At 33.0% G+C, this 23715-nt stretch overlaps 1 protein-coding gene across 1 annotated transcript; it reads right to left on the bottom strand.

Annotated features, from left to right (window-relative positions):
- Positions 1–6896: 6896 nt before the first annotated feature.
- Positions 6897–10100, bottom strand: LOC145593873 (uncharacterized). Its single transcript, XM_081650236.1, has 4 exons — positions 9881–10100; positions 8457–8791; positions 7101–7359; positions 6897–7019 (listed from the first exon to the last, which is right to left on the bottom strand). The coding sequence occupies exons 1-4, from the start codon at positions 9977–9979 to the stop codon at positions 6897–6899; spliced, it is 816 nt and encodes a 271-aa protein (XP_081506362.1). The 5' UTR covers positions 9980–10100.
- Positions 10101–23715: the final 13615 nt, after the last annotated feature.

The following is a 23715-nucleotide window of genomic DNA, read 5'->3' as shown; positions in this document are numbered from 1 at the left end:
TTGTATCCTATATTTTGTCATTGGGAGGGGAATATTGTGTAGGTTTATCATAGATAGATAGCAACTTACTTTGATATTAAATCTTTAAGTTGGATTTTTATTTTCATAAAAAAAACTATATTTTAATAATAATAAATTGAGAGATATAGTATATCACAATTATAAAACATTATCGCTTTTATTTATGTTATGTGTAAGAATTGATCCGAGAAAAATGGAAGTTGATGATACTACGTATATTCTGTGTTAGCTAAAACTACGTATATTCTGTGTTAGCTAAATATGTCAAAAGATTACTTGTAATCAGAATTGGTCTGCATAATATTCATGATCATTTTTAGCTGGAAACAGATCATGGTCATTTTTAGCTGGAAACAAATCATGGAGATAGGATTGTATGTGTAATCTAAATTAATAGGATTGTATATGTAATCTAAATTGATAGGATTGTATATGTAATCTAAATTGATAGGATTGTATATGTAATCTAAATTGATAAGATTTTATATTTATGTAATCTAAACTGATAGGATTGTATATGTAATCTAAATTGATATGATTTTTGTTAGTAAAACAAACTCCTAAATATATGCTTTTGCCACCCATGAAAATTATGAGTTGCTTTTGACACGAAGATAAATAAAAAAAATGTTGTTAAATTGATATGAGTATGAGAGTATCAATTACTTGCGGGTGAATTGAATAGTTGAGATTTCATAAAGCAAGAGCGATGAAATAGAAGAGAGATGATATAAACAAAGAGTGATCATAAGAAAAAACTGTAAATTATTTCAAAATATTGAAAGCAAAAATCAAATAAGTTATTATGGAGGGAAGGAAGTACATTCCAAAAAATTCCAAGCAATAATTATTCAGAGATCTGACATTTCTATCAACTTTTAGAGCACATAGTATAATACATTGAGCTCATGCAAATTGTTTTACTGTCCATTAATCTTGTTAGCTAAACCACCAATAACAACAATTAACTTGGTACGTAGTAGTAACAAATTATTATGTTGAAGGAACCTAATTAAATCAATAAAAAAAAAAATAATAAGAAAAGGAATAAGGAATAATAAAATGACAACTCTTCAAGTCTTTCAAGAGTCTGCTCATCTGTAAAAACTTTTGTTGTTATGTGTAATAGTGCACACGTGTGGATGGAAACACACAGAAAGAGATTGAGATATGGGGAGGATGTTGACAGTTGATTACAATATTATTAATTAATTACTCATTTTACAGTTTTCACTTTCTGTTGACAGTTGATTACAATATTATTAATTAATTACTCATTTTACAGTTTTCACTTTCTTTAATCAATCAAGCTACTGTTTTTCTTTTTTTTTTTTTTTTAAAATGTTATTTAAATACTTGCTTCAAATCTTCATGCGCGGAATGTCAAAGTAGAAATTGGAGAAATTGTATAAAAGGAGTCAAATTACTAGTCAAAGTAGTTTTAGGAAAAATTGAAAAAAAAAGTAATAAAATATAGAGATAGTGGGGTTAGTAGAAGGTAAATTGGAGGAGCGAGAATCCAAAAGTAATAAAATTGGGTCATATTGGTTGAGAGATACGAGTGCAAATTAAATATTATAAAAACTTTCAAATAAGAAAATAGAGCAAGTATTTAAAAACGACCGTAAAAGAAAAGTGGAGCAATTATTTGAAAACAAAGGGACAGGTAATAATTTAATTACCTATACTATATTCAAATGAATTTGTTTTTAAGAAGAAATGTGAAATTGGAAAAAAGGAAAACAGGGTCAAAAAAAGGTGTAAATGTGGTTACTCCTGGTTTACTATTGAGCTTGTGCGGTGAAGAAAGGGGCAAAGGAAGAGAAGAAAGTCACATGCACATGCATGGTCATCATTCCCATTTCCCAATTAGAAAGACAAGTGAAATAAGGGTCTGAAAATCACAAGCTCTACAAGACTACATACTACTTTCAAAGTTTATGTTATAGGTATCCCAATGAAATAAGGTGTTTTGGTCTAAATTTATTAACGTTTGATTTAATCTGGTTTGAATTTTTCTAGTTTGACCTAATACTTCATTGTATCTCCTAATTTAACTTAAGTTGATTGCTTGCATACACAATTTGGACTTAGTTAATGGGTGGGTTGCGACGAATTAGGGTTTGTTCTCATACGTTGAAATTCAGTTCAACTCCTAATTTCTTTCTCTTATAAAATATTCATTTCAGTTCAGTTCAGTTCAGCTGAGTTCAGTCAATGAGAACAGGCCCTTAGTACAGTGTTGTAAGCAAACTTATAAACGGATGAATAAGAAAAGAGAGACATATGATGAAGCACATAAGTATGTACTAGGCTATACTTTTTTTAAATCTTACTTAATTTCTTTGCTACAATTAAAGTTACTAGGAAATCATGTTGTCCAAGTATTAAAAAATAATAAGTGAAGATAAAATAAATGGGTTACTTTGATAGCCATAAACCGAGCTCAATCTATATATCAAATTTAGCATCGTATCGGTATTTTATTTTTTGTTCATCAATTATTGTAAAACATAACTTTTGTAAACAATCAATACTCCGTATATTTTATCTTATCCCAAAACTATTAAGACTTAACTAGTACAGTACAACCAATTAGCTAATGAAAAAAAAAAATGCAAGTCAAGTGAACAAGCCAACAACCAATAATTGATTGCGAACATTGCAATACTGATTGCCAAATTTTGTCAACATGAAATTTGTATAATTTTGACAATTAAAGACAAACTAATCCGAAAAAGAGTGTTTTATTTGGAAGATTGACAATCAAATGACAAATTATTAGAGAATTTTGTGTGGGATCTCATCGATTCATATAAGACAACTGAACTTGTCATTCAACTATGAGGCCATTTGTATATAGTGATATAAATTAAATTATATGCTAATCACATCATCAAATTTTATTATCAAAACTATGCATTAATAAGCGTTGGATTGACATACATGCACGCATGGGTTGAATTTTCAATTACCACAAATACCCTTTACAATTTGGTGCTAATATATATGATAAATTAAATTTTTTGGTGTTAATATATTATATTTATTCTTGTACTACTATATGATAAAATTAAAAATTTGACCGATTTTCTTAAATTCAATGATTGAGCATCAAAGTGAACTGCAAATACTACATGCTAGAAGTGGGAAACGTGCCCCAATTGGTTTCCATAAGTTTTGGCTTGGTCCTTGGTTGATTATTCCATATTTTTTTGTTATATTTTTTATTTTCTCGATAATTATGAACATGCATATATATAGAATTATAGATAGATCTTTCAGTTAATTATAATAATTGACGACTAAGAAAAACCAAGATATTTGAATTAAAGAGTACGGGTACATTATTATTCTATCCTACAAGATTCAGATGAAGTCAGTAGATCCAAGTATCGATCAAACGAGCGACCGTGCATATAAGTATCTAACATTTTGTCCAGGGAACCGTATAGATTTCTTTGTGTAGACGACATACGACATATATCGTGCATATATGTATACAAACTTATCTCATTCGTCATAGTTTATCACACGTACATAGGAGTAATTTATCGGTGTTTTGGCTATCTCGTGTGTTTAGGTAGTATGTGACTTACGATGCACACCATATATGTTATGGAGTAGAATATTTAATACATAGAGTATTATGTTTAATACCCTTTACAAAAACGTCGGCAAATAAGAAACAAAATTATGAAGACCACCAAGTCTAACCACCAGATCCTACCTGATTAGATATCCTAATGTATGATCTGAAGCAGTCAGTAATAAAACGATTTTCAATCATTATTAATCATATTATTAGACACTTTTATTAATTAAAATGACGCATATTATAAAGAAAAGGTTGGTCGTAGTTTATGCATGACTGCATGAGTAACATATATTATGTCAGAGAATAAGGAAAATTTCATCTTATGTGAGTGCAGACTAAATTTACTCAACTGCTATTTGTCGCTCCCATTTTACCAGGTAACGCTCCCTTTTTGACTTGAATGGACCACTATGCCCTTTATGCATAAAGGACCTTGTTCCCCATTTGGACACAATACATGAAACGGTCCCCTTACTTCACGACATTGTTGTCCCGAGCTTCCCAAAATCGGTCCCCACGACCATGCAACCAAATCGGTCCCCACGACCACCTAAATTTTCTATTTTCAAAAATCGTTAAATTTGCCGACGGGTCTTGGGTCATGGACGGCGAGTGGAACATACGTACGCCGGAGAATGCGTCGGATCATTCTGTAAGTTTTTTTTTTTTTTATTTTCGGTAATTAGGACATCCGCCTAAAATTTCCGGATGTCCTAGGTACATCCGCCTAAAATTTCCGGATGTACCAAGGAACATCCGGAAATTTCAAGCGGATGTACCTAGGGACATCCGGAAATTTTAGGCGGATGTCCCTATAATTTTTTTTTTTTTTTTTTTTTTTTTTTTATGTATTTTTTTTCGTGGTCTTGTGATTATTGTTGTGATTTAGTATTTGATAATTAATGTAATTTTGTTGTATTAATATGATTATTAGTAATATGTTTATTTTTTGTTTCATTATTATTATTATTATTATTATTATTATTATTATTATTATTATTATTATTATTATTATTATTATTATTATTATTATTATTAGTAATATGTTGATATTATTGTTGTTGTTGTAGTTGATATTATTATTGTTGTTGTTGCTGTTATTTTTATTGTTGTTGTTGTTGTTGATATTGTTATTATTAATTAGTAGAAATATAATTTTAATATTAATATTAATATTATTAATATTGTTATTATTAGTAGAAATATAATTTTAATATTAATATTAATATTAATATTATTATTATTATTATTATTGTTATTGTTATTATTATTATTATTTATTTATTAATTAACGTTATGGTCTTATAAATTGTTTTGTAGTTGTTGTTATAATTTTTTATTATCATTATATTTTTATTGTTTTGTATTTGTTGTTATTATTATTAGTATTGTTATTAGTATTGTTATTATTATTATTATTATTATTAGTATTGTTTTTATTATTTTTATTATTTTAATTATAATTATTATTATTATTATTATTATTGTTTTTATTATTATTATTTTGACATAAAGCATGTTTTGTTTAATTTGTATAGGATATGGAATCTGAGGAAGGCGGTGACGGTGTGAATTATAGTGGGAATTTTGTCACCGATACGTTTTTTCCTACATTTGACGATGCTGTTACATGGGCTGATGGTGTTTCCATAAAATTGGGATTTATATTGGTGAAATCGTCTTATAAAAAAACCAGATATGGTCGGCCATATCGGTATTTGCGATGTGATCGGTCACGAAGGAGCAAGCCGAGAGATTTGGAGAACGCGATACGGAAGGACACCAAAACCAAAGCTAATGGTTGTCCATTCTACATCAAGATATATTATGATGTCAGCACCGAAAGTTGGAAGATCATTGCGAAAAATGATCACACCGGGACACATAACCACCCAATGATTGTGTACCCAGAGGGTCACCGTAAAGTGAGCGGATTGAGTCCGGGTGCAAAACAGGTTGTGCGGGACATGACAAAGTCCAAGGTTGTGCGGGACATGAATCGATAGTTGCACAGACGGGATTGTATAGCAGCCAAATTCATTCTTTCTGGAAGACACTGGTTATTGGTTGTGATGGTGTTAACATTCCTGAAGTGGTAAATGATTCGATCGAGGAGGCTGCACATTTTCGGTCCCTGATCGACGAAGTCATGGAAAGTGACCCGGCCGTACGTCGAAATGTAACGCGAATCATTGAGGAGGAGCTACATCCAGATCATTCACACCTTGAAGAACCACATATCAACCTTAACACTCGTGGTCGACCGAAAAGAAATAACACCAGGCGTGATCGTAGCTATTTCGAGCATGTGAACCGTCAACACACTCAACGTGGTGGTGACCAAGAACCAGGTAATACTAAAATTCTATATTTAACATAAAAATATGTAAACTTAATACTTGTAGCTTTACTAATAATTTATCTTTTAATTTTGTGTTGTAGATCCAAGTGACATTAGTCAATGCAGGTATTTGAACTTGCTTCCAGCCCCAATATTGCCGTACATTTCGTCTTGGAAGGATGTCATTGGTGATGGGAACTGTGGCTTTCGTTGTGTCGCCGACTTCTTCTTTGGCGATCAAAATAAGTGGTATGACGCTCGGGAAACAATAGCGAACGAGGTCGCTGGTCATCCTGATTTGTACGAACGGATTTACGGGCTTGGGCGACTTTGGATGAACGTGGAGTGTATTCGATGGGATGGTGGGGCTGTCGGGGAGCGGCATTGGATGGTTACAATTCAAGATTTATTTCCTATTGCTACGTGGTTCAACGCAAGGGTGATTTGTCTCGGAGTAGGCCTAGTACCAACTTGCTACTACCCATGCATCACAGTCTTACCGCTTAGGGCACGCAACGGGGTTCGGTCACCGACTCGAGAGTTTGTGATTGCTACAGTTGGTGGATCACATTTTATCCGTCTTGACCTTGTACCTGATTCACCACTCCCGCCGATCGCCGGTTGGTGGACGGAACACCACGAGGATAGTGTCAATTGAGATCAAGCATATCAATTGAGAAGGGACATGTGGGATGCATTAGTTAGGTAGTTTGTAATGTACATTCACTAACTTTGAACATTTGTAAGAAAATTAGATTTATGAAATTAATTTTATATGTATTTGGTTTTAATCTAACATGATATGCAACAAAACATCAAATATAAAATAAAATAAGTGTCCAGTTTATACATTACATTTTTAAAAATAAAATACAAATAAGTTCATAACATAATAAAAATAAAACCATCACTAACAGAACATCTAATTAAAATAATCTAAAGTCCCATTTTTGACTTCCAATCAAATACAAGTTGCTCAGTCATTGTTCGAGTCTCACTCGACATTTCAGGATACTCAGCTAGTGCTCTTTGGTGAATCTCCATGGACCGACCCATCCACTGCAAATAAAACAATAACATATTATAACACAAAAATTAATAGAAGTCATTGTTAATATAATAATAAGCATTAATACTTACGTAATCAGTGTTAGTCCGCTCAGGCAGGTTGCTTGTAACTCCTGGACCTGGAGATACCCGCGGGTGAGAAAACCTGTACAGCCACTGCATGTAACCGGGCGCAACCGAAGGAGCTGCAGCACTAAGCCTGGGTAGGGCACCTAAAACAACACTCTGAGATACCCCAGGGACAAACCTGTTCCACATCACAGCTGTCATCTCAGTCGGGAAGTCTACCCGATAAATCTTCAAGTTAGTCGGCCTCTTGGCCTTCTCTGGCCTGATGATCTCGCGGGGAATGCCTTGCACGAAACCAAGCTGGCGGAGCACTCTATCAGGCATGTACGACTCAATGATGTTACGGTACTGGATGCAGCCAATGAATAAAGTGGGGGGCACTCGTAATGCAGGATCAGCTCCGTACGGTAGCCAGTTCACCTCACGGTCAGTAACCGCATCAATCCTAGTACGAAAAGCTAACAGGCGCTCCAGGTTCTTGCTAGGACATCCCGCTCCTACATCCCAAGCAGACGCACGAGGCATTTGAAGGTCTCGGGTCAAGGTACCCTGTTGTGGCCGAAAGCACGGAAAGTACTTGTAAATCCACGCTTGCAGAAGCGTGAGACAACCAGCAATCGAATCAGCACCTTTCCGTGATGCCGTGCCCAGTTGCCGATACAAGTAGGCCAGTGCGCTGTTCCCCAAGCATACTCGTTAATAGGGACATCCGTGTGACATAGCTCGTGGAGGAAGGAAGGATGCGTACAGTTACCACTCTTGTCTACAAACAGTGTACCTCCAAGCACTAACCACAAGTATGCATCAAGCTGCTCACTAAAATCCCGGTCGACCACCAATGTCAACTCAAAAATCTTATCAGTCAACACCCCACTACCCTGCCAAATGGTCTTTGTGCCGCAAACCTCAGACAGATCATCTGGAGTCATATCCATGGTGACCGAGCACTCGTCCCGTAACACGTCCGTGCTAGGAGTAGTGGACACCATATTGCCTGCAACCCGTAACCCAAGTATGTTGTACACGTCGTGCAGCAAGATCGTAATCTCCCCAAATGGCATGTGAAAGGTGTTCGTATCTGGCTGCCACCTCTCAACAAAAGCAGAAATCAACGGCCAATCAAGTCTCTTAAACATCAGGCCGGGCAAGTGAGACAACCAACTAGCATCAATCTCCGCAATGTCCTCCACAGATTGACGGCCTCGCCAAGTACACAAGTCAGAACATAACTTTGTCCTACTCAAACAGCGTAAAACACTACGCTCCTGCTCCATCCAGATATACCGTGCCACGTGACCGCCAAAACTAGGGATAACCGACCCATCCTCAGGCCCACCCGGCATCGGTTCCTGCACTAACCATGCCTCTGCAGAGCTGGAAGTAGGCTGACTCGACCCACTACCAACAAATCTCCCAAACTGACCCCTATATACCATATGGAAATCCTGAGGGTCCTGTTCTTCATCCCGGTCACCAGCATGACTAGCCGAACATTCGTCTTCCTCGTCAGATATGGGTGCTCCACTTGCAGAGTACAAGGGCCGACTACTACCAGACTGTTGGTCTCTCGACCAACCACTAGTAGACCCGTATTGCTGCTGCTCGGGCTGAACCGGTGAAGATCGAGATGTCTGTCTCCTAACAGACGCATTCAGACGTCGTGATATTGCATGTCGAGCACCAGAACCCTCGATCTACATAAAATTAAAAAATAATCCGATTTTAGTAATAACAATAACCATAATAACCATAATAACAATAACAACAATAATAATAACAACAACAAAAACAACAACAAATACAAATTAACAACAACAAATATAACCTTAACAACAACAATAACTAACAACAATAACTAACAACAACAACAACAACAAATACAAATTAACAACAACAATAACCATAATAACAATAATAATAACACTAATATCAACAACTATAATACTAATCATAATTAAAAATATTAATAATAGTACTACTAATAACACTAATAATAATATTATTATAACAACAACAACAACAAAAAAAAAAAAAAAAAAAATAAACAACAACAATAACCATAAAAACCCTAATATCAAATTAGTTTAATAATAATACTAATCGTATTTTTAAAAATAATAACACTAATAATAATTATAATAATAATAATAATAATAATAATAATAATAATAACAATAATAACAACAACAACAATAATAATAATAATAATAATAATAATAATAATAATAATATCAACAATAATAATAACAACAATAATAATAATACTAACCATAACACTTCAAAATAACAACAAAAATAACAAAATCCAAAAAAAAAAAAAACAAATTAACAACAACAACAATAACCTTAGCATTAATAATAAAAACCTAATATCAACAAAATAATAAAAATTATCATATTTTTTAAAATATAATAAGCACAATAATAACAACAACAATAATAATAATACCAACAATAATCACCATAACACTTCAAAATAACAAAAAAAAAAACAAAATCCGAAAAAAAAAATTAACAATTTTATTAACGGGCCAAAAAAAAAAATTACAAAAAAAAAAATGGAACTTCCGCCCAAAATTTCCGGAAGTTCCTTGGAGGATCCGCCTGGAATTTCCGGATCCTCCATGGAACATCCGGAAATTCTGGGCGGAAGTGTGACATCCGCCCAGAATTTCCGGATGTTCCATGGAGGATCCGGAAATTCCAGGCGGATCCTCCATGGAACTTCCGGAAATTTTGGGCGGAAGTTCCTGGGATCCGAAAATAAAAAAAAAAAAAATTACCTCGTCTCCACCATCGCCGCCGCCGCCTACGCCCCTGCCACCAGCGCCGCCGAAGGTCCTCCCTCCGAATCTCAGCCTAATCCGCCTCGAATCACCCATTTTCTTTTGTGTTTATGATGATTGTTGTTTTTTTAAAAAATGAAGAACAATTTTGGAATTTTTTTTTTAAAAAAAAAAAATTGTTTTAGAGAGTTAGAGAGTAAGAGAGTTTGAGAGTAAGAGAGTTAGAGAGAGAAGTAAAGAAGTGAGAAATGTTGGTCGGGAAGGAAAAAACCGTATTTATATATTAGGGGCAAAATTGGAATTTCAAGAAAAAAAGGGAGCGTTACCCGGTAAAATGGGAGCGACAAATAACAACACCCCTAAATTTATTCGTATTGAAGCTTATTAGTATTATTCGGCAAATATTACTGGAGCAAAAATGAGACAAGTGATGACGAAGGAAAATAGCAACTCCATATTACTACATATACAAATTAAAAAATAAAAATCAAAACAAAAACAAAAATACAAAACTTAGCTTCAAATTAAACAAAACTACGAGTAGTGAAAGTTCATTGTACGGACGACAATCGTCATGCTATTATTTGAATATCCTGATTATTGTTTTGATGATATATGAAAAAACAAAAAACTTAAAAATTTCTTAAATTAAATTTGTTTTATTTCTAATGCTCCTCTTTATATACCAACGATCCAAATTAACTTTAGTTATTCATGCATGATGGTCAAATTTATATCACTCTAACCATTAGTTTATTGTTTCAAATATATATATATACTTGTCTAAATTGCATGACATACTTTTTACATCAAGAAATTTCATTGACTTTAATATAATGATATCAAATACTACGAAAAAAAATGCTTCTATTAATCAATTACGGAGTATTCCCTCCATTTTTAAATATTTGCTCCATTTCTCTTGGGCACGAATGGCGATGCTACTCTTTGATCAATAATATCTTTAATTATCAATAAGTATAAATTCTAACAATTAAAAATTAATAATCTATTCACTGAGACGATTCCAACAAGTACTCACAAGACTATATTTTTTTTATGTATAAATCACAAATATTAGTCAAACTAGGATGAATGAATAGTGTAAAAAATAGAAATGGAGCAAGTATTTAAAAAAACAGAGGGAGTAATAATTATCATTTTTAGGGCCTGTTAGTTCTGATTTACTGAAATGAGCTGAACTGAACTTAACTGAACTGATTGGAGCTGAACTGAACTGAAATGAAATGAATTGTTTATGAGAGAAGGAAATTAAAAACTGAATTGAACTGATTGAAGCTGAACTGAATTAAATTGAACTGAAATTAAACTGAAGAGAACATTCCCTTAATACAAGTAGGGAAAAAAATAGTGTATGGGTGAGAAGCAAGTAACATCAGGCGAGAGGAATGAGTTTGTCATGGTGTGGCACAAAAGTTTATATTGGGATAGTGACCAAAAGAAAAGGGAGGATCCGTATAGAGATCCGTGGAAAGGGATTGGACACACAAAGCATGCAATTTTTTCTCAAAATTTTATCAACTAATTATGTTAAAATGGTACCATTCGAGGAATTCTTGGTCTCAAGTAGGTAGAGACCAAGGTGGTCTCTAGTAAGGTCATTTTCGTAATTTAGTAAGTAAAAAAAAAAAAACACCTTATCTGTAAGCACCAACGATCTATATAGACAATACCATCCTGATTAGTATTAAAATACCATCCTATAACTCGTTGGTATCATCATAATACTGCGGTTGGTATCATAAAACAACAAGTATTGTTGGTGGTATAAGTAGCTTTATAGTTGGTATCCTAATTAAAACTTTGTTGGTATCTAGCTGCGTTCGATTGGTATAAGAGCCATACTATTAAAAGCTAAATTAGGTCGTAATTAATTAAGTAAAACTGGAGAATACTAGACCTTCTACTGAGTGTAAGAAGCCTGAGTTTAAGCATTACTATCATATTCCAGAAAATTCTAATAATCTTGGCCCAGTCCTTAATTATGTTGTAGACCAAATTGGTGAGCTTAAAGTAGAAGTTGGTAGCGTACATTGTCGTTGCATGAGCAGTGAGCATAAGCTATTAACAAAAACATCAGAGATTAATAAAAATTTAAGTGAGCTAAAAGAACAAGTTAAACAAGTACAACTTGCTTTAACAAACGAGGTTAGACATCAGTTTAACAAAGAAGTATCACCTAGTAAGGAAAAGATTGTTCCATATAAATATAAATATCCTTTTCAAAATCTAGATAAAAATAAGAAGTTTACTGTATCACTTCTTAAAAGACATATTAGTAATCAAGAAAAGAACCAAGAAACTAAAAATGAGCCATCATCTTCAGGAGAAAACGCTTGAAGAATTACAAGTCTTATTCGATAAGGAAGAAGACCCTAATAAGCTTAACGAAATCATGAATTTAATTTCTAAGAAAGGGATTTCTTCTATAGAAGAAAATAATTATGTTACATTAGAAGAAGACCTATATCAACAAATGGGATTAATAAAGTTAAATGATCTGGACTTTCTACCCATAGAAATAGTCCAACAAAAGATTGAAAATAAACTAGGTAAAAGAGTAATGGATAATAATGATGTGGGAGAAGAAATTATTGATGAAAACATTAACTTAAACAATGTTATCCAAAGACCTAGATATCAAGGAGAAGGAAGTTGCACACGACCAAGATACATACCAGGTAAAACTACCCGGTTTAGTGTCAAGGTTATGCCAAACCAAATTCCTAAACAAGAAGAAGTAACTCTTGAACCCATAAGTCAAACTGGATATAAGCTTAAGTTAGACGGAGTAAGAGATAGACAAAATGTTTTAGATCAGTGGAAGAAGAGCATGAGTAGTGTACTAAACCTAAACACTGACTGGACCTCTGAAAATTTCTTAAATTATATCGAACATAGTTTTTATGGCTGTGTAGAAGATTGGTATGATGGTATAGATGAAGAAGTCAAAGCTACATTAAGAACCAGTGAATCTCCTACTAGAATGTTTAGGCAGTTATGTCAATACATTGAGGTAGAGTTCATTGGTCCAAAAGCTGATCCTAATGAAAAACGAATAGAATATCAAAGAAAGTTAAGTAACATATCCATCTGTAATATGAAATCTGTTGAAAGTTACATTATGGAGTTTGAGACATATTATTATAAAATTGGTGAAAATGAAACGAATCTTGGAATGTTCTATGATAAGTTACCAAGTCCCCTTAATGAAGAAATTAGTGAAAAATATCAAGAATGGAAAGAAAAATTCTTAGCTAGGGATGCCCTAGGAAACAGAATTGCTTTTTTAAGAAAATGGATTGAAAAGAAATGTAGAGAGGTTGCAGGAACTCAACAAATGAAGAGACAATTTCTCACTTGTTGGGATTTTCCAAATAACTATGGATGTGAAAGAAAAAACTATAATAAGAGAAGGAATTATAAGAAAAATAAATTTGACAGATCAAGAGGAGAAACTTATAAAAAAAAGTACTCTAAACATAAATATAGAAAACCAAGTAGGTTTTTCAGAAAAGCAACATATTGTCCTGAGAAAAAAAAAACATGCAAGTGTTGGTCTTGTGGAGAATTAGGACATTATGCTAATGAATGTAAGAAAGCTAATCATAAATTAATGGAAGCCTTAGGTAGTTGGGATTACATAGAAATACCAGAAGACGAGGCTTTAGAATTGGCTTTAAGTAATAATAAAGGAATAGTAGAAATAATAGAAGAAAAAAATGAGTATAATGAAGAACCTGAAGACAGTGAATTTGAAGATGAAAACTACAAAGAAATAAATAATATGATGGAAGGAGAAGAAGTAGAAAACTCAGAATCAGATGACAATGATGAGGATAAAAGCAAAATGACTATAGGTCAACTAAAAAGAGCTGAATATTCATTTGAAGATAATGACCTAGACCAGAAAAACAAAGAAAGCTGGAATTTTCCTCAGATTACTAAGGATAAAATATTTAAAACTTCTTTCTTTACAACAAGAACTAAATATGTATGTGAAGAAATGGAAGGAAGTATAGTAATCGAAGATTGTGAACAAAAAGCAGCTGAAATTAATATCATAAACTGGAAAAGTATTAAAAACATAAGGAAAAAGGAAATTATAGTTATATTTGTATTGGTGCGGTACAAGTATACATAACTCCTTTACAAGACTTTGGCAAAGATGTTAAGTGCTTAAGTTTTATTTGTGATATTAGACATAAAGAATTTTATGATCAAATAATTAGTGGTATCACATGTAATTTAAGTCAAGGAACGGTAAGCTACATATGTGAACCTAGATATTATGTGAGCTTAGAAGATTCATTTGCGGCTAAGTTTTTAGCTATCAAACTACTAACAGAAGGAGTAAAAATGCATATTGGAACACGACCCATACAATTAAGATGGAAGGTGGTTTACAAGTTGGTAAACACTATAGACTCATCTTTTAAGAAACAGATAGTAGATGCTCAGAAGTATGAGCAAGGAGGAGGTCCTAAGAAGAAAATTACGCCCATAAAAGTAAATCCTAACGAAACGAATCCTGCAGTTAGTAATAGATCAAGTAAAATGTTAATTGATGAATCAGGATTACTTCATATTGGAGTAGCTATAAAACCTAAGATACAGAGAAATTTGAGTCTTAGAACACCAAGTCTAAGTAGACAAAACTCAACAATTATAAAAATGAAAAAACAATGTGATGAGAAGCCAGAAGAAAATGAAGAAGAAATATTAGTTCTACTAAAGAAACTAAATGAAAAATATGAGAATAAAAAGGCTTTAAAACAACCTGTAAGGCATAGCATTGATATGGGATCATGTTCTAGTTTTGAGTTAAATGAAGATCTAAATAATCCTATTGATAAAAGAAAAGTAATTGGATATAAGACTAAAACTGTGAGTGAACCAGTATATGAAGATGAAGTTAATATGCAAATAGAAGCTTGTAATGAAGTAACCAGTACTAATCCTAATAGCATTTATATTCCAATTGATATATGCATTGAGGATTATAATAAATATAAATTATGTGCGTATATTGATAGTGGTTGCTCTACATGTTTTGGAAAAAGATCATTATTTCCAGAATTCTTATGGAAAAAGGCTAAAAATCCTATGCAAGTTAGAATTGCTAATAATAGTGTCATGATGCATACGGAGATAATTGAAGATTTAAAAATAGAAATTGGAGGAGTTCGATGTGTTATTCCTATTTTATGGGCAACTGATCAGCCAAGTCATGATATGATAATAGGAAATAACTTTCAAAGGTTATACTCCCCATGCACTCAAACAATTGATCAGCTAATCTTTACTATTAATGGTCATTCTATCCCTATACAGAAAATATCAAAGGCTTATACCCATCAGACTATGGAATTTACGCGCAGCCAGCGTGGTGATAGGGTTACACCTACACAACGAGAGGTTGCACTTAGAATTTCTGAGTGTGAATCATCATTAATAGAACAAATTAATAAGCAACAAGAAAAGTTATGTGAAAAGTTATATTCAACAAATCCTTTAGAACATTGGGAAAAGGATAAAGCATTTGCTAAGATAACTCTAACAAACCCTAATAAAATTATCAGAGTAAGACAAATGGTTTATACCTACCAAGATATATTAGAATTCAATGAGCAAATAAAAGAATTGTTGAATAAGAAGTTAATTAGGAATAGCAAGAGTCCTCATAACAGTCCAGCGTTCATGGTTAGAAACCATACAGAAGAAAAACGAGGTAAGGCTAGAATGGTCATCAATTATAAGAAATTAAATGACAATACTATTTTTGATGGCTACTATATTCCTAATAAAACTGTGTTATTTAATAGAATACAAGGAGCCACATGGTTTTCTAAAATGGATTGTAAGAGCGGTTATTGGCAAATTAAAATGGAAGAGGAAAGCATTCCATTAACTGCATTTAGTGCCCCTCAAGGGCATTATGAATGGTTAGTCATGCCTTTTGGATTAAAAAATGCTCCACAAATATTTCAGAGAAGAATGGATAATATTTTTAGAGAACTTAATCATTGTTGTTTGGTTTACATAGATGATATTTTAATCTTCTCAAAGGATTTAGAACAGCATAAGAATGATCTTAAAGCTGTAACTCAAAAATGTGCTGAACATGGAATAATCCTTGGAAAAGATAAATGTGTATATGCTAAACAAGAAATTGAGTTTCTAGGATTAGAAATTAAAGCAGGAAAAATAATATTGCAAAAGCATATCCTAGAAAAGATTGAAAAATTTCCAAATAAAATTGAAGATAGAAAACAACTAGAAAGATTTCTTGGATGCTTAACCTATGCTTCTGATTTCATAGAAAATCTTGCTCTATTAAGAAAACCATTACAACAAAAACTCAAGAAAGAATTAACTTGGAGCTGGAAGGATTGTGATTCTAAAATTGTTCAAAATTTAAAAGCTATGTGTAAAGATCTTCCTGTACTAACACTACCTACCAGCGAAAATGATTTAATCCTTGAAACAGATGCTAGTAATGAGCATTGGAGTGCTGTGTTAAAAATAAAAGAAGGAGAAAAACTTTGCAGATATAGCAGTGGAAGTTTTAATAAAGCTGAGTTAAATTATCCTACAATGCAAAAGGAAATCCTTGCAGTTATTAGAGGGATCGAGAAGTTCTTAATCTTCTTAGCCCCTAAACAGTTCTTAATAAGAACAGATTGCAAAGGCATACTCGGTTTTGTTAAAAAGAATTTGTCTAATATGCAAGCGCAAGGGAGACTCCTGTGTTGGCAATTATGGCTTAACCGATTCTCTTTTACTGTTGAACATATACAGGGAACAAAGAATTCTTTGGCAGACAGCTTAACCAGAGAATTAGCCAATGTCGTCCAAGAAGCTCAAGACTACACAAAAACCTCCTGCATACCAACTTCAAAAGATGGATGTAGAGAGGAAAACTCTCATTGATGAGACCGAAAAGGCAATGGAGCGGGTTTCACCCTCCAGCTGGGCCTTAATGCAAGGCTTAATCATATCAGCAAAACAACGTTCACGAGATGGTTTAATTAAGGGTTGCCATCGGGCAGTCCAGAAGTTATTGATGTTCGAAATAACAATTATGTTATTTTAGCTCATTCCTGATGTACGAAATATAATACTAAACAAAATAAGAGATAACGATTTTAGGACATGGTACGAGTTGGTGGTCACGAGGTCCAGTAAATTCTTTGATGTTCGAGATCTATGGGGAGATAGGATAGAGTTTCCCAAAAACTCTAAAGTTGCATCGGTACGACTCTATCTATACCCTCTTGATAAGAATGCTCCATTCATTGATATACATTACAAGGCTTGGGATTATGGGATGGTACACGATTTCTATGAATTCCCTACTCCTAATGACTCTTTCTTTCCAAGACTCACGAAGTTCCAACAGTATGCATTCAACAGGGTTCGAAAATATTGTGATGACAAAAAAGAGGAATTTCAGCTAGGTGTAAAGGTGCAATGTGCTAATATCGAAGTTAAGGAAGGAAAAGTTAGTCCACCGCATTACTTGATAATGTTTGGAAGAATAAGGTGTTGCAAAGATCCCATACTAATTCGTCAGAAGACTGTTAGAAATCCAACTGAAGCCAGAGCACTGGGATTTTTCTACATTTCACAATATCTTAACGATTTTATAAAAAGGAAAGGAATTCCTCTTGTCATGTTTCATGTTGGTAACACTACAATTGTGGCGCCAAACGAGATGAAAGAATATTTAGTAGATGGCATAAACAACACCGAGTCAATCTACAAATATTTAGAAGATATTGAAAGTGGAAAGTTTATGTCATTTGAAGGCCATGAGTATCTGTTTGAAGCATTCATGAGTTGGGATGAGGAGTATGCAGCCAAATGTGTTGCAGACCTTTGCAGAGAGAATCCTATGTATGAAGACAGCAAAGATAGTGAGGGAGGCCTACAAGAAATAATGATGGATGAAATTATAAAGGCTTGAGCCCACACCAGCAATAATGCAAGGAATCTTCACTATAGCCACGTTTTACTAATGGTTTCTGTTTCAAAATATCTCTGTAAAAAGCAATGGTGTAGAATTGCTTGATAGGAATCCTATGTAACTTTGTATCCCTATATAAAGGGGTTTAGATCAAGAAGTGAAGGCAGAGTTGGAAGAGTTAGCTAGAGAATTACTCTGAAAGTAATAGAGAGTCCTCTAGAGAAAAATACTCACCTTAAGAGACAGATTGGTTCTCCATCTCTCTTAAAGTAGAGAAAACTCTAGTTCAGCTTATGTCGGTTTAAGCTTTCAGTTTGTGTGTGTGTGTTGTAATATATGAGTGTTGTAATCTTTTCAAATTAAATAAAAGTTTAGTTCAAGAAGGGAATGTTATCCCCTTGAACCTTATATATCAAATGAGTTATCTTTCTGTTTAAATATTTCCATCATAAACACAGTAAGGATTGTTTAATTAGAGATTACGGTCTAAGGTAGGAAACGAAATAGATCTGTGCTGAGCCTGATCTAAGGAAGACAGGGTTGGGGTTAGCTACCTTGGTAAAGCCGGAAGCTCAGAACGCCGGAGGTTTCATTGTCGACTAAGTTCAGGTATTGGTCAAAACTCTCTAGTTAATTAATAATTATTGAGAAGCATGGTGGGCTATTAAACTGTTAAAATAACTTATTTTGATGTATAAGTAGTAGAGTTGTGATAACTAGTACCGTTAAAAGTCATTAATCAAGAAACAAGTAAACATTAGTTGATATCATATTTTGTAAGTACCAGTAAGGTGTTCGTTGGTATTGAAAAGGTATTAGATAGTATTAATAGTAATACCATCTAAGAGTTCGTAGGTATCAAAGAAGAATACCATCTAAGAGTTCGTAGGTATCAAAGAAGAATACCATCTAAACTTAACTTGGTTATTGTTAGTATACCATCCACGTTGAAACCAGAACCAAACCACTAAAGACAAAAGTGTCGACAAAAGTACACTTGGTCCCCACTTGATAGAGACCAAAGTGGTATCAAGTAGGTAGAGGTTTAGAAATCCTCGGTACCATTCTTATACAATTTACTTTTATTATTGTTCTATTGGTTTGTAATTGTATGAGAGCAAATAACGTTATACGGAATTTTATTTCTTTTTTCATTCATAATATCAAAATTGAAGTATATTGATGATTTGATGATAAGGAAACATGTGGTTATAGTTATATTGGACAACTTCATCTCTTCACTCCTCAAAATGATTCCGTACACCTCCATTGTAAGGTCAAGTCCTAATCTAGCTATTGACTTTTGTATAGTCGGCAATTTGGCTTTCAACCTTATAAATTTTGATTACTATTATTATTTTTGTTTTTATCATATATTGTTGAATAAAGTTGAGCTTGTTATATGCACAAAAAATTTAATTGAATATGTATGTACGTATACATGCATTCATGCAAACACATTTTTTTTTTTTTTTTCCAATTAAAACTTAAACTTAATGTTTTAAAAACCAAATTCATAAGATATCTTTTACGTCTTTAATATTTAAAAAAAATAAAAAAATAATAACACTGACGACAATACTTTTTAAAACAAATATAAATTTTATTTTGAATTGGTATTAGACTTAGCTTGAATTTACATTGTACCTTATATATGTGTGTAAAGATTGTTATAGGTGTTGCAATGTCAATAATGAAGAGTACATTTTGTGTAGAAAAATAGTTCTTTTCATTGTCATAGGTTGAGGTATATAAATAATGACTTAACATATTCACTTAATTTAGTAAGTAAAGGACGAAATGCCTACATTCAAATGAAGTAACATTCATTATAATGAGACGATGCCCCTTCATCATCGAAAGAGAAAGGGGGAGGGAGGGTTGGACAAATAGATAGGGACATAAGATCTCAATCATTCAATGATACGATTGTGAGCAACCATAAAGCAAACTTATGGATACAAAAGAAACACCAATTGCACGGAATACCCTTCAATGTTAGAGGATGCATGCAACTATGCAAGTATAGAATGGTTAGGACAAACACATAACTACCTTTTAATACGTGTTAAAAAGACAGAACATCATATATAGTACAATTGTGATTAGTTACTCTGTATGTGAATAATACGGAGTATGATTAATACTTACTAATGATACAGTATGAATATTGATTCGGGTAAAATACCCTGGCCACTTGGCCCAATCAGAGTCCGCCACGTGTCACTGGAAGGGGCGCCACTTTGGACCTCCCAGAGCACGACACGTGGCAGGCAGATAAAAGGACCTGGGATTGGCGGCTTTCAGGCCCAAATCCCAAGGCCTGCAAAAAGCTGCGTGACATTCCCTAGGGCACGAAACCCTAGGGAGTGCACACTTTTCTAGGAGCCTATAAATAGGAGACAACCTCCTCATTTATGGGCTACAACTTACGTACACATTTGCACATCTTACGAGGAATATTCAGTGATTACCTCAGAACTGTCACTCTCAAGAGAACAGTACATCCGAGCTCGGAATCCGAGCAGATAACCCTTTCATTCCGCACCTTACTCTTCGGACCTTTACTAACTTAGGCTTCGGAGGCGGACCACCGACTACTCGGTGCTCCGTTGTTTTGCAGGTACAGGCGTCCAAGTGAGCATCCAGTCTTAGTGTTGTAACTCTCCCGAGGGACACAAAAAACCCCGAAACAAATATCATCTCTTTTGAAATAATACTTAAAAGAATTGGTACTAATTCTACTTTTTTTTTTTTAATGCGAAATAAAGGGTGTATATAGTCTGATTGATATTGATTGTAATAGTAATATTATATGATAGAACGATAAATAGATCTGTTGTTCGTCCAATCTCTATATATTTTTTTTGTATATGGGTTTGTATGGGAATTTGGAAAGAGACTTAACAAGGAAATAGTTGAAGTCGATATATCAAGAGGGTTGGTCACACAAATAATACAATGTTTTTCCACTAAATTTTCAAAATGATTTGGATTTTAACTATAGTGTACATGTATGATAAACAATAATCAGTTGGAAAGTAGTTTAGGGTGATGTACATCTAAAAATCCATCCATTTGCACGAGTGTCTGTGTTTTGTAACTTAGTGGCTTCACTGTCCCACTGGCTTTATTTGACCCACAAATAAAACGACTCGTTTCCCATTGTGAGGTGAGCTATTGCTATTTTGTTAAGGGGCTCACCATTTTTTAATTTGTTTCCATTTCAAATACCTCTCCCTTATCCCATATCTCTTTCATTCTTGTGCATGATTATATTTTTATTTAGCTCTAGATGGATCAATTCCGAAAAATCTTCCAATCAAGTCCTTTATGCATTTATAAATTATTTGTATAATTGATTGATATGAAATTTGTAATTGAATAGAGTAATTTTCCATGAATGTGTGCCTTTTGAACTTTTTTTTTTATTTTTTTATTTTTTTTATATATGTATAAGAAATTGTCAATTGTTATTGTCTTTTCGTGTATTTGGCTGGCTTAGCTTGGACATTTAACAAATAATTTCATTTTAAAAAACCGAATTTGTAGATTTAGCTATAAAATAAAAAATATCATAAGAAAATTAAATTACGCCTATAATAGAATTTTAGTAACAAAGGCCAAATAGTTTACTTCTCCTTACATGTTGAAATGCTTATTTGCATTTTTTTTTTCTTTTCATATTAACAAGGGTCAAGAGCCTAAGCATAAACCAAAGTTAGGCATGGACACTGAAAAGTGAAAACACCCTATTGTTAAAGTACACCTATATAAAACACGCAAGATACAAAATATGAAGCACCTTCATGCATGCCTTGCCTGGCCTTTTGGTGTCTGAAAAAATGTTCACCAAGTGCTAAATAAAATTGAAAACTATAATACACGAAAAGATAAGTTCAGAGATTTTTGACATGTTAAAAACTCGAGTGATTGTGGGGGTAGTATCTTAGGTTCATAAAAAGGTCGAGAGAGAGAGAGAGAGAGAGATAGAGAGAGTAAAGTAGATGGTTTTTATTATCGAAGTGGCTTTCTGGGGTCCCTTAATGTCCACGGAAGTAACTTTTTCCTTTTGGTTGTCTGAATGTAAAAGTTGAATATTCTCTCAAATCGAAAGCTATAATACAGAATTTTGGTTCAATATCGAAAAAATATTCCAAAATTGAGGTGCATGTGAAGTATGTATCTAAACATCATAAACATTAGTTTTGAACCATAATAAACCTAACAATATGTCTCTTAAGTCTCTATAGTTAGTTTAATTGATTCAAACCATTCCCTCCTTGAAAACAATTTTTACATCATCTTCGCAATATTTAAAATCTTTTCTTGATGAACAAAAAATACCAGTAATGAACACCAATAAAGTAAAGTAGGTAAATAGTGTATAAATTTAACCAGCACTAGTATTCCATTATTTAGTACGATAATCATAAAATAAAAAAGACATTAAAGCGGGCCCGGCCAAAGCACGGCGCCACATAAGTAAGTAGGGCGTCGACCGCATACGTGATTTGTGGTTGGGGACCAAAAACCATACCCCGTATTACCCAAAATCATTTAAATTTCAATTATGTAGAGTGACTCTAGCTCAAATTGCTCAATAGAAGAAGAAGACTAGTACTAGTGTACTACGAGTACAATATATATATATATAATTTCAGTTCAGTAAAAATAAGTTCAGTTCAGTAAAATTCAGTTTTCTTAAAGAAGAATTATAATAGAAAATCAGTAAAAATAATTTCAGTTCAGTAAAAATAATTTAATTTCAGTAAAAATAATTTCAGTTCAGTAAAATTAAGTTTAGTTCAGGAAAAATAAGTTTAATTTGGTAAAAAATAATTTCAGTTCAGCAAAATTAAGGTGAATCAAACATGGCCTTAGTTAATACTTTGACGGTGATCTGAGCCAAGTAAGGGTAACAGTTCACGCTTTCCTAGATTAATAAGTGGGGGCCATTTTTCCCATTTTAATCATAGAATTTTCATATTTTGGGTGATAAAATTTCGTCACTTTGCATTATTCATCTAGTGACGGTACTGGGCTCGACACAAATTTATTCAATAAAGTTATCAAAAAGAAATAAAATTATATATATATAAAATATTAAATATTTAAATAAAATAAAAGGGGTGGGTGAGAAATTTGGCTCTTTTCACATAAAAGATGGAGTGCACGTGTGGGCGTAGAGCAGATAAATAAATAGTGAAGGAGCATTTTTGTAAGAGTCTTCGTGTGCTTGTTTTTATGTGACTCACAATATTATACTGTACTATTATTATTATTATTATTATTATTGTCATTATATACTCGTACTCACAAATATTATATACTCATACTCACTTACTACTTGTTCTTTAGATTTTAATGAAGAGAAATAAAAATATTTGTTCTTCGTATATTTTGGATTTTGTTCTTTGCTTTGATTTTTGTTCCCCTACTATAAATATTATCTTCATAGTCGTCAACTGATCGTCATGGATTTGCGTGATTGATTATTATCCATCATCTCCTTTGTTCATTTTTTTTTCTACGGGAGTAGTTGATTTTGGTTTGACTGTATGAAGTCACTTAGCTTATACTTGTACTTTCCTAGTTTTTAGGTTGTGATGACACTTGAACGGGCCGGTATAATGTACTATAAAGTATATTAGGGCCTAATACAACATTGACACAACATGATACCACTTATGAATTATAAATTATAATTTCGAAAAATTATATGACAAAATGTATATTTTAACCTATTTTTACTCATATTGCATATTATAAGCTTAATCTCTTTTGTAAGTTTTAGTTATACAAATATTATATTATCTTTTTGGCTGAATAAATATAAAAT

This window comes from Chenopodium album, chromosome 19 (genome assembly GCF_948465745.1).
Source record: "Chenopodium album chromosome 19, dcCheAlbu1.1, whole genome shotgun sequence".
Classification (NCBI taxonomy): Eukaryota; Viridiplantae; Streptophyta; class Magnoliopsida; order Caryophyllales; family Amaranthaceae; genus Chenopodium; species Chenopodium album.
Note: the sequence above shows the minus strand (reverse complement) of the source record. Positions and strands in the feature narration are given on the sequence as shown.

What these genes read in the sequence shown, in the direction of transcription:
- LOC145593873 (XM_081650236.1), bottom strand. Translation starts at nt 9,979, where the DNA reads ATGGGTGATTCGAGGCGGATTAGGCTGAGATTCGGAGGGAGGACCTTC. An exon ending in GCGGCGATGGTGGAGACGAG is followed by an intron (nt 8,792 to 9,880) that starts GTAATTTTTTTT and finishes AATTTTATGTAG; the next exon opens with ATCGAGGGTTCTGGTGCTCG. An exon ending in TCCAGCTCTGCAGAGGCATG is followed by an intron (nt 7,360 to 8,456) that starts GTTAGTGCAGGA and finishes CGAGATCATCAG; the next exon opens with GCCAGAGAAGGCCAAGAGGC.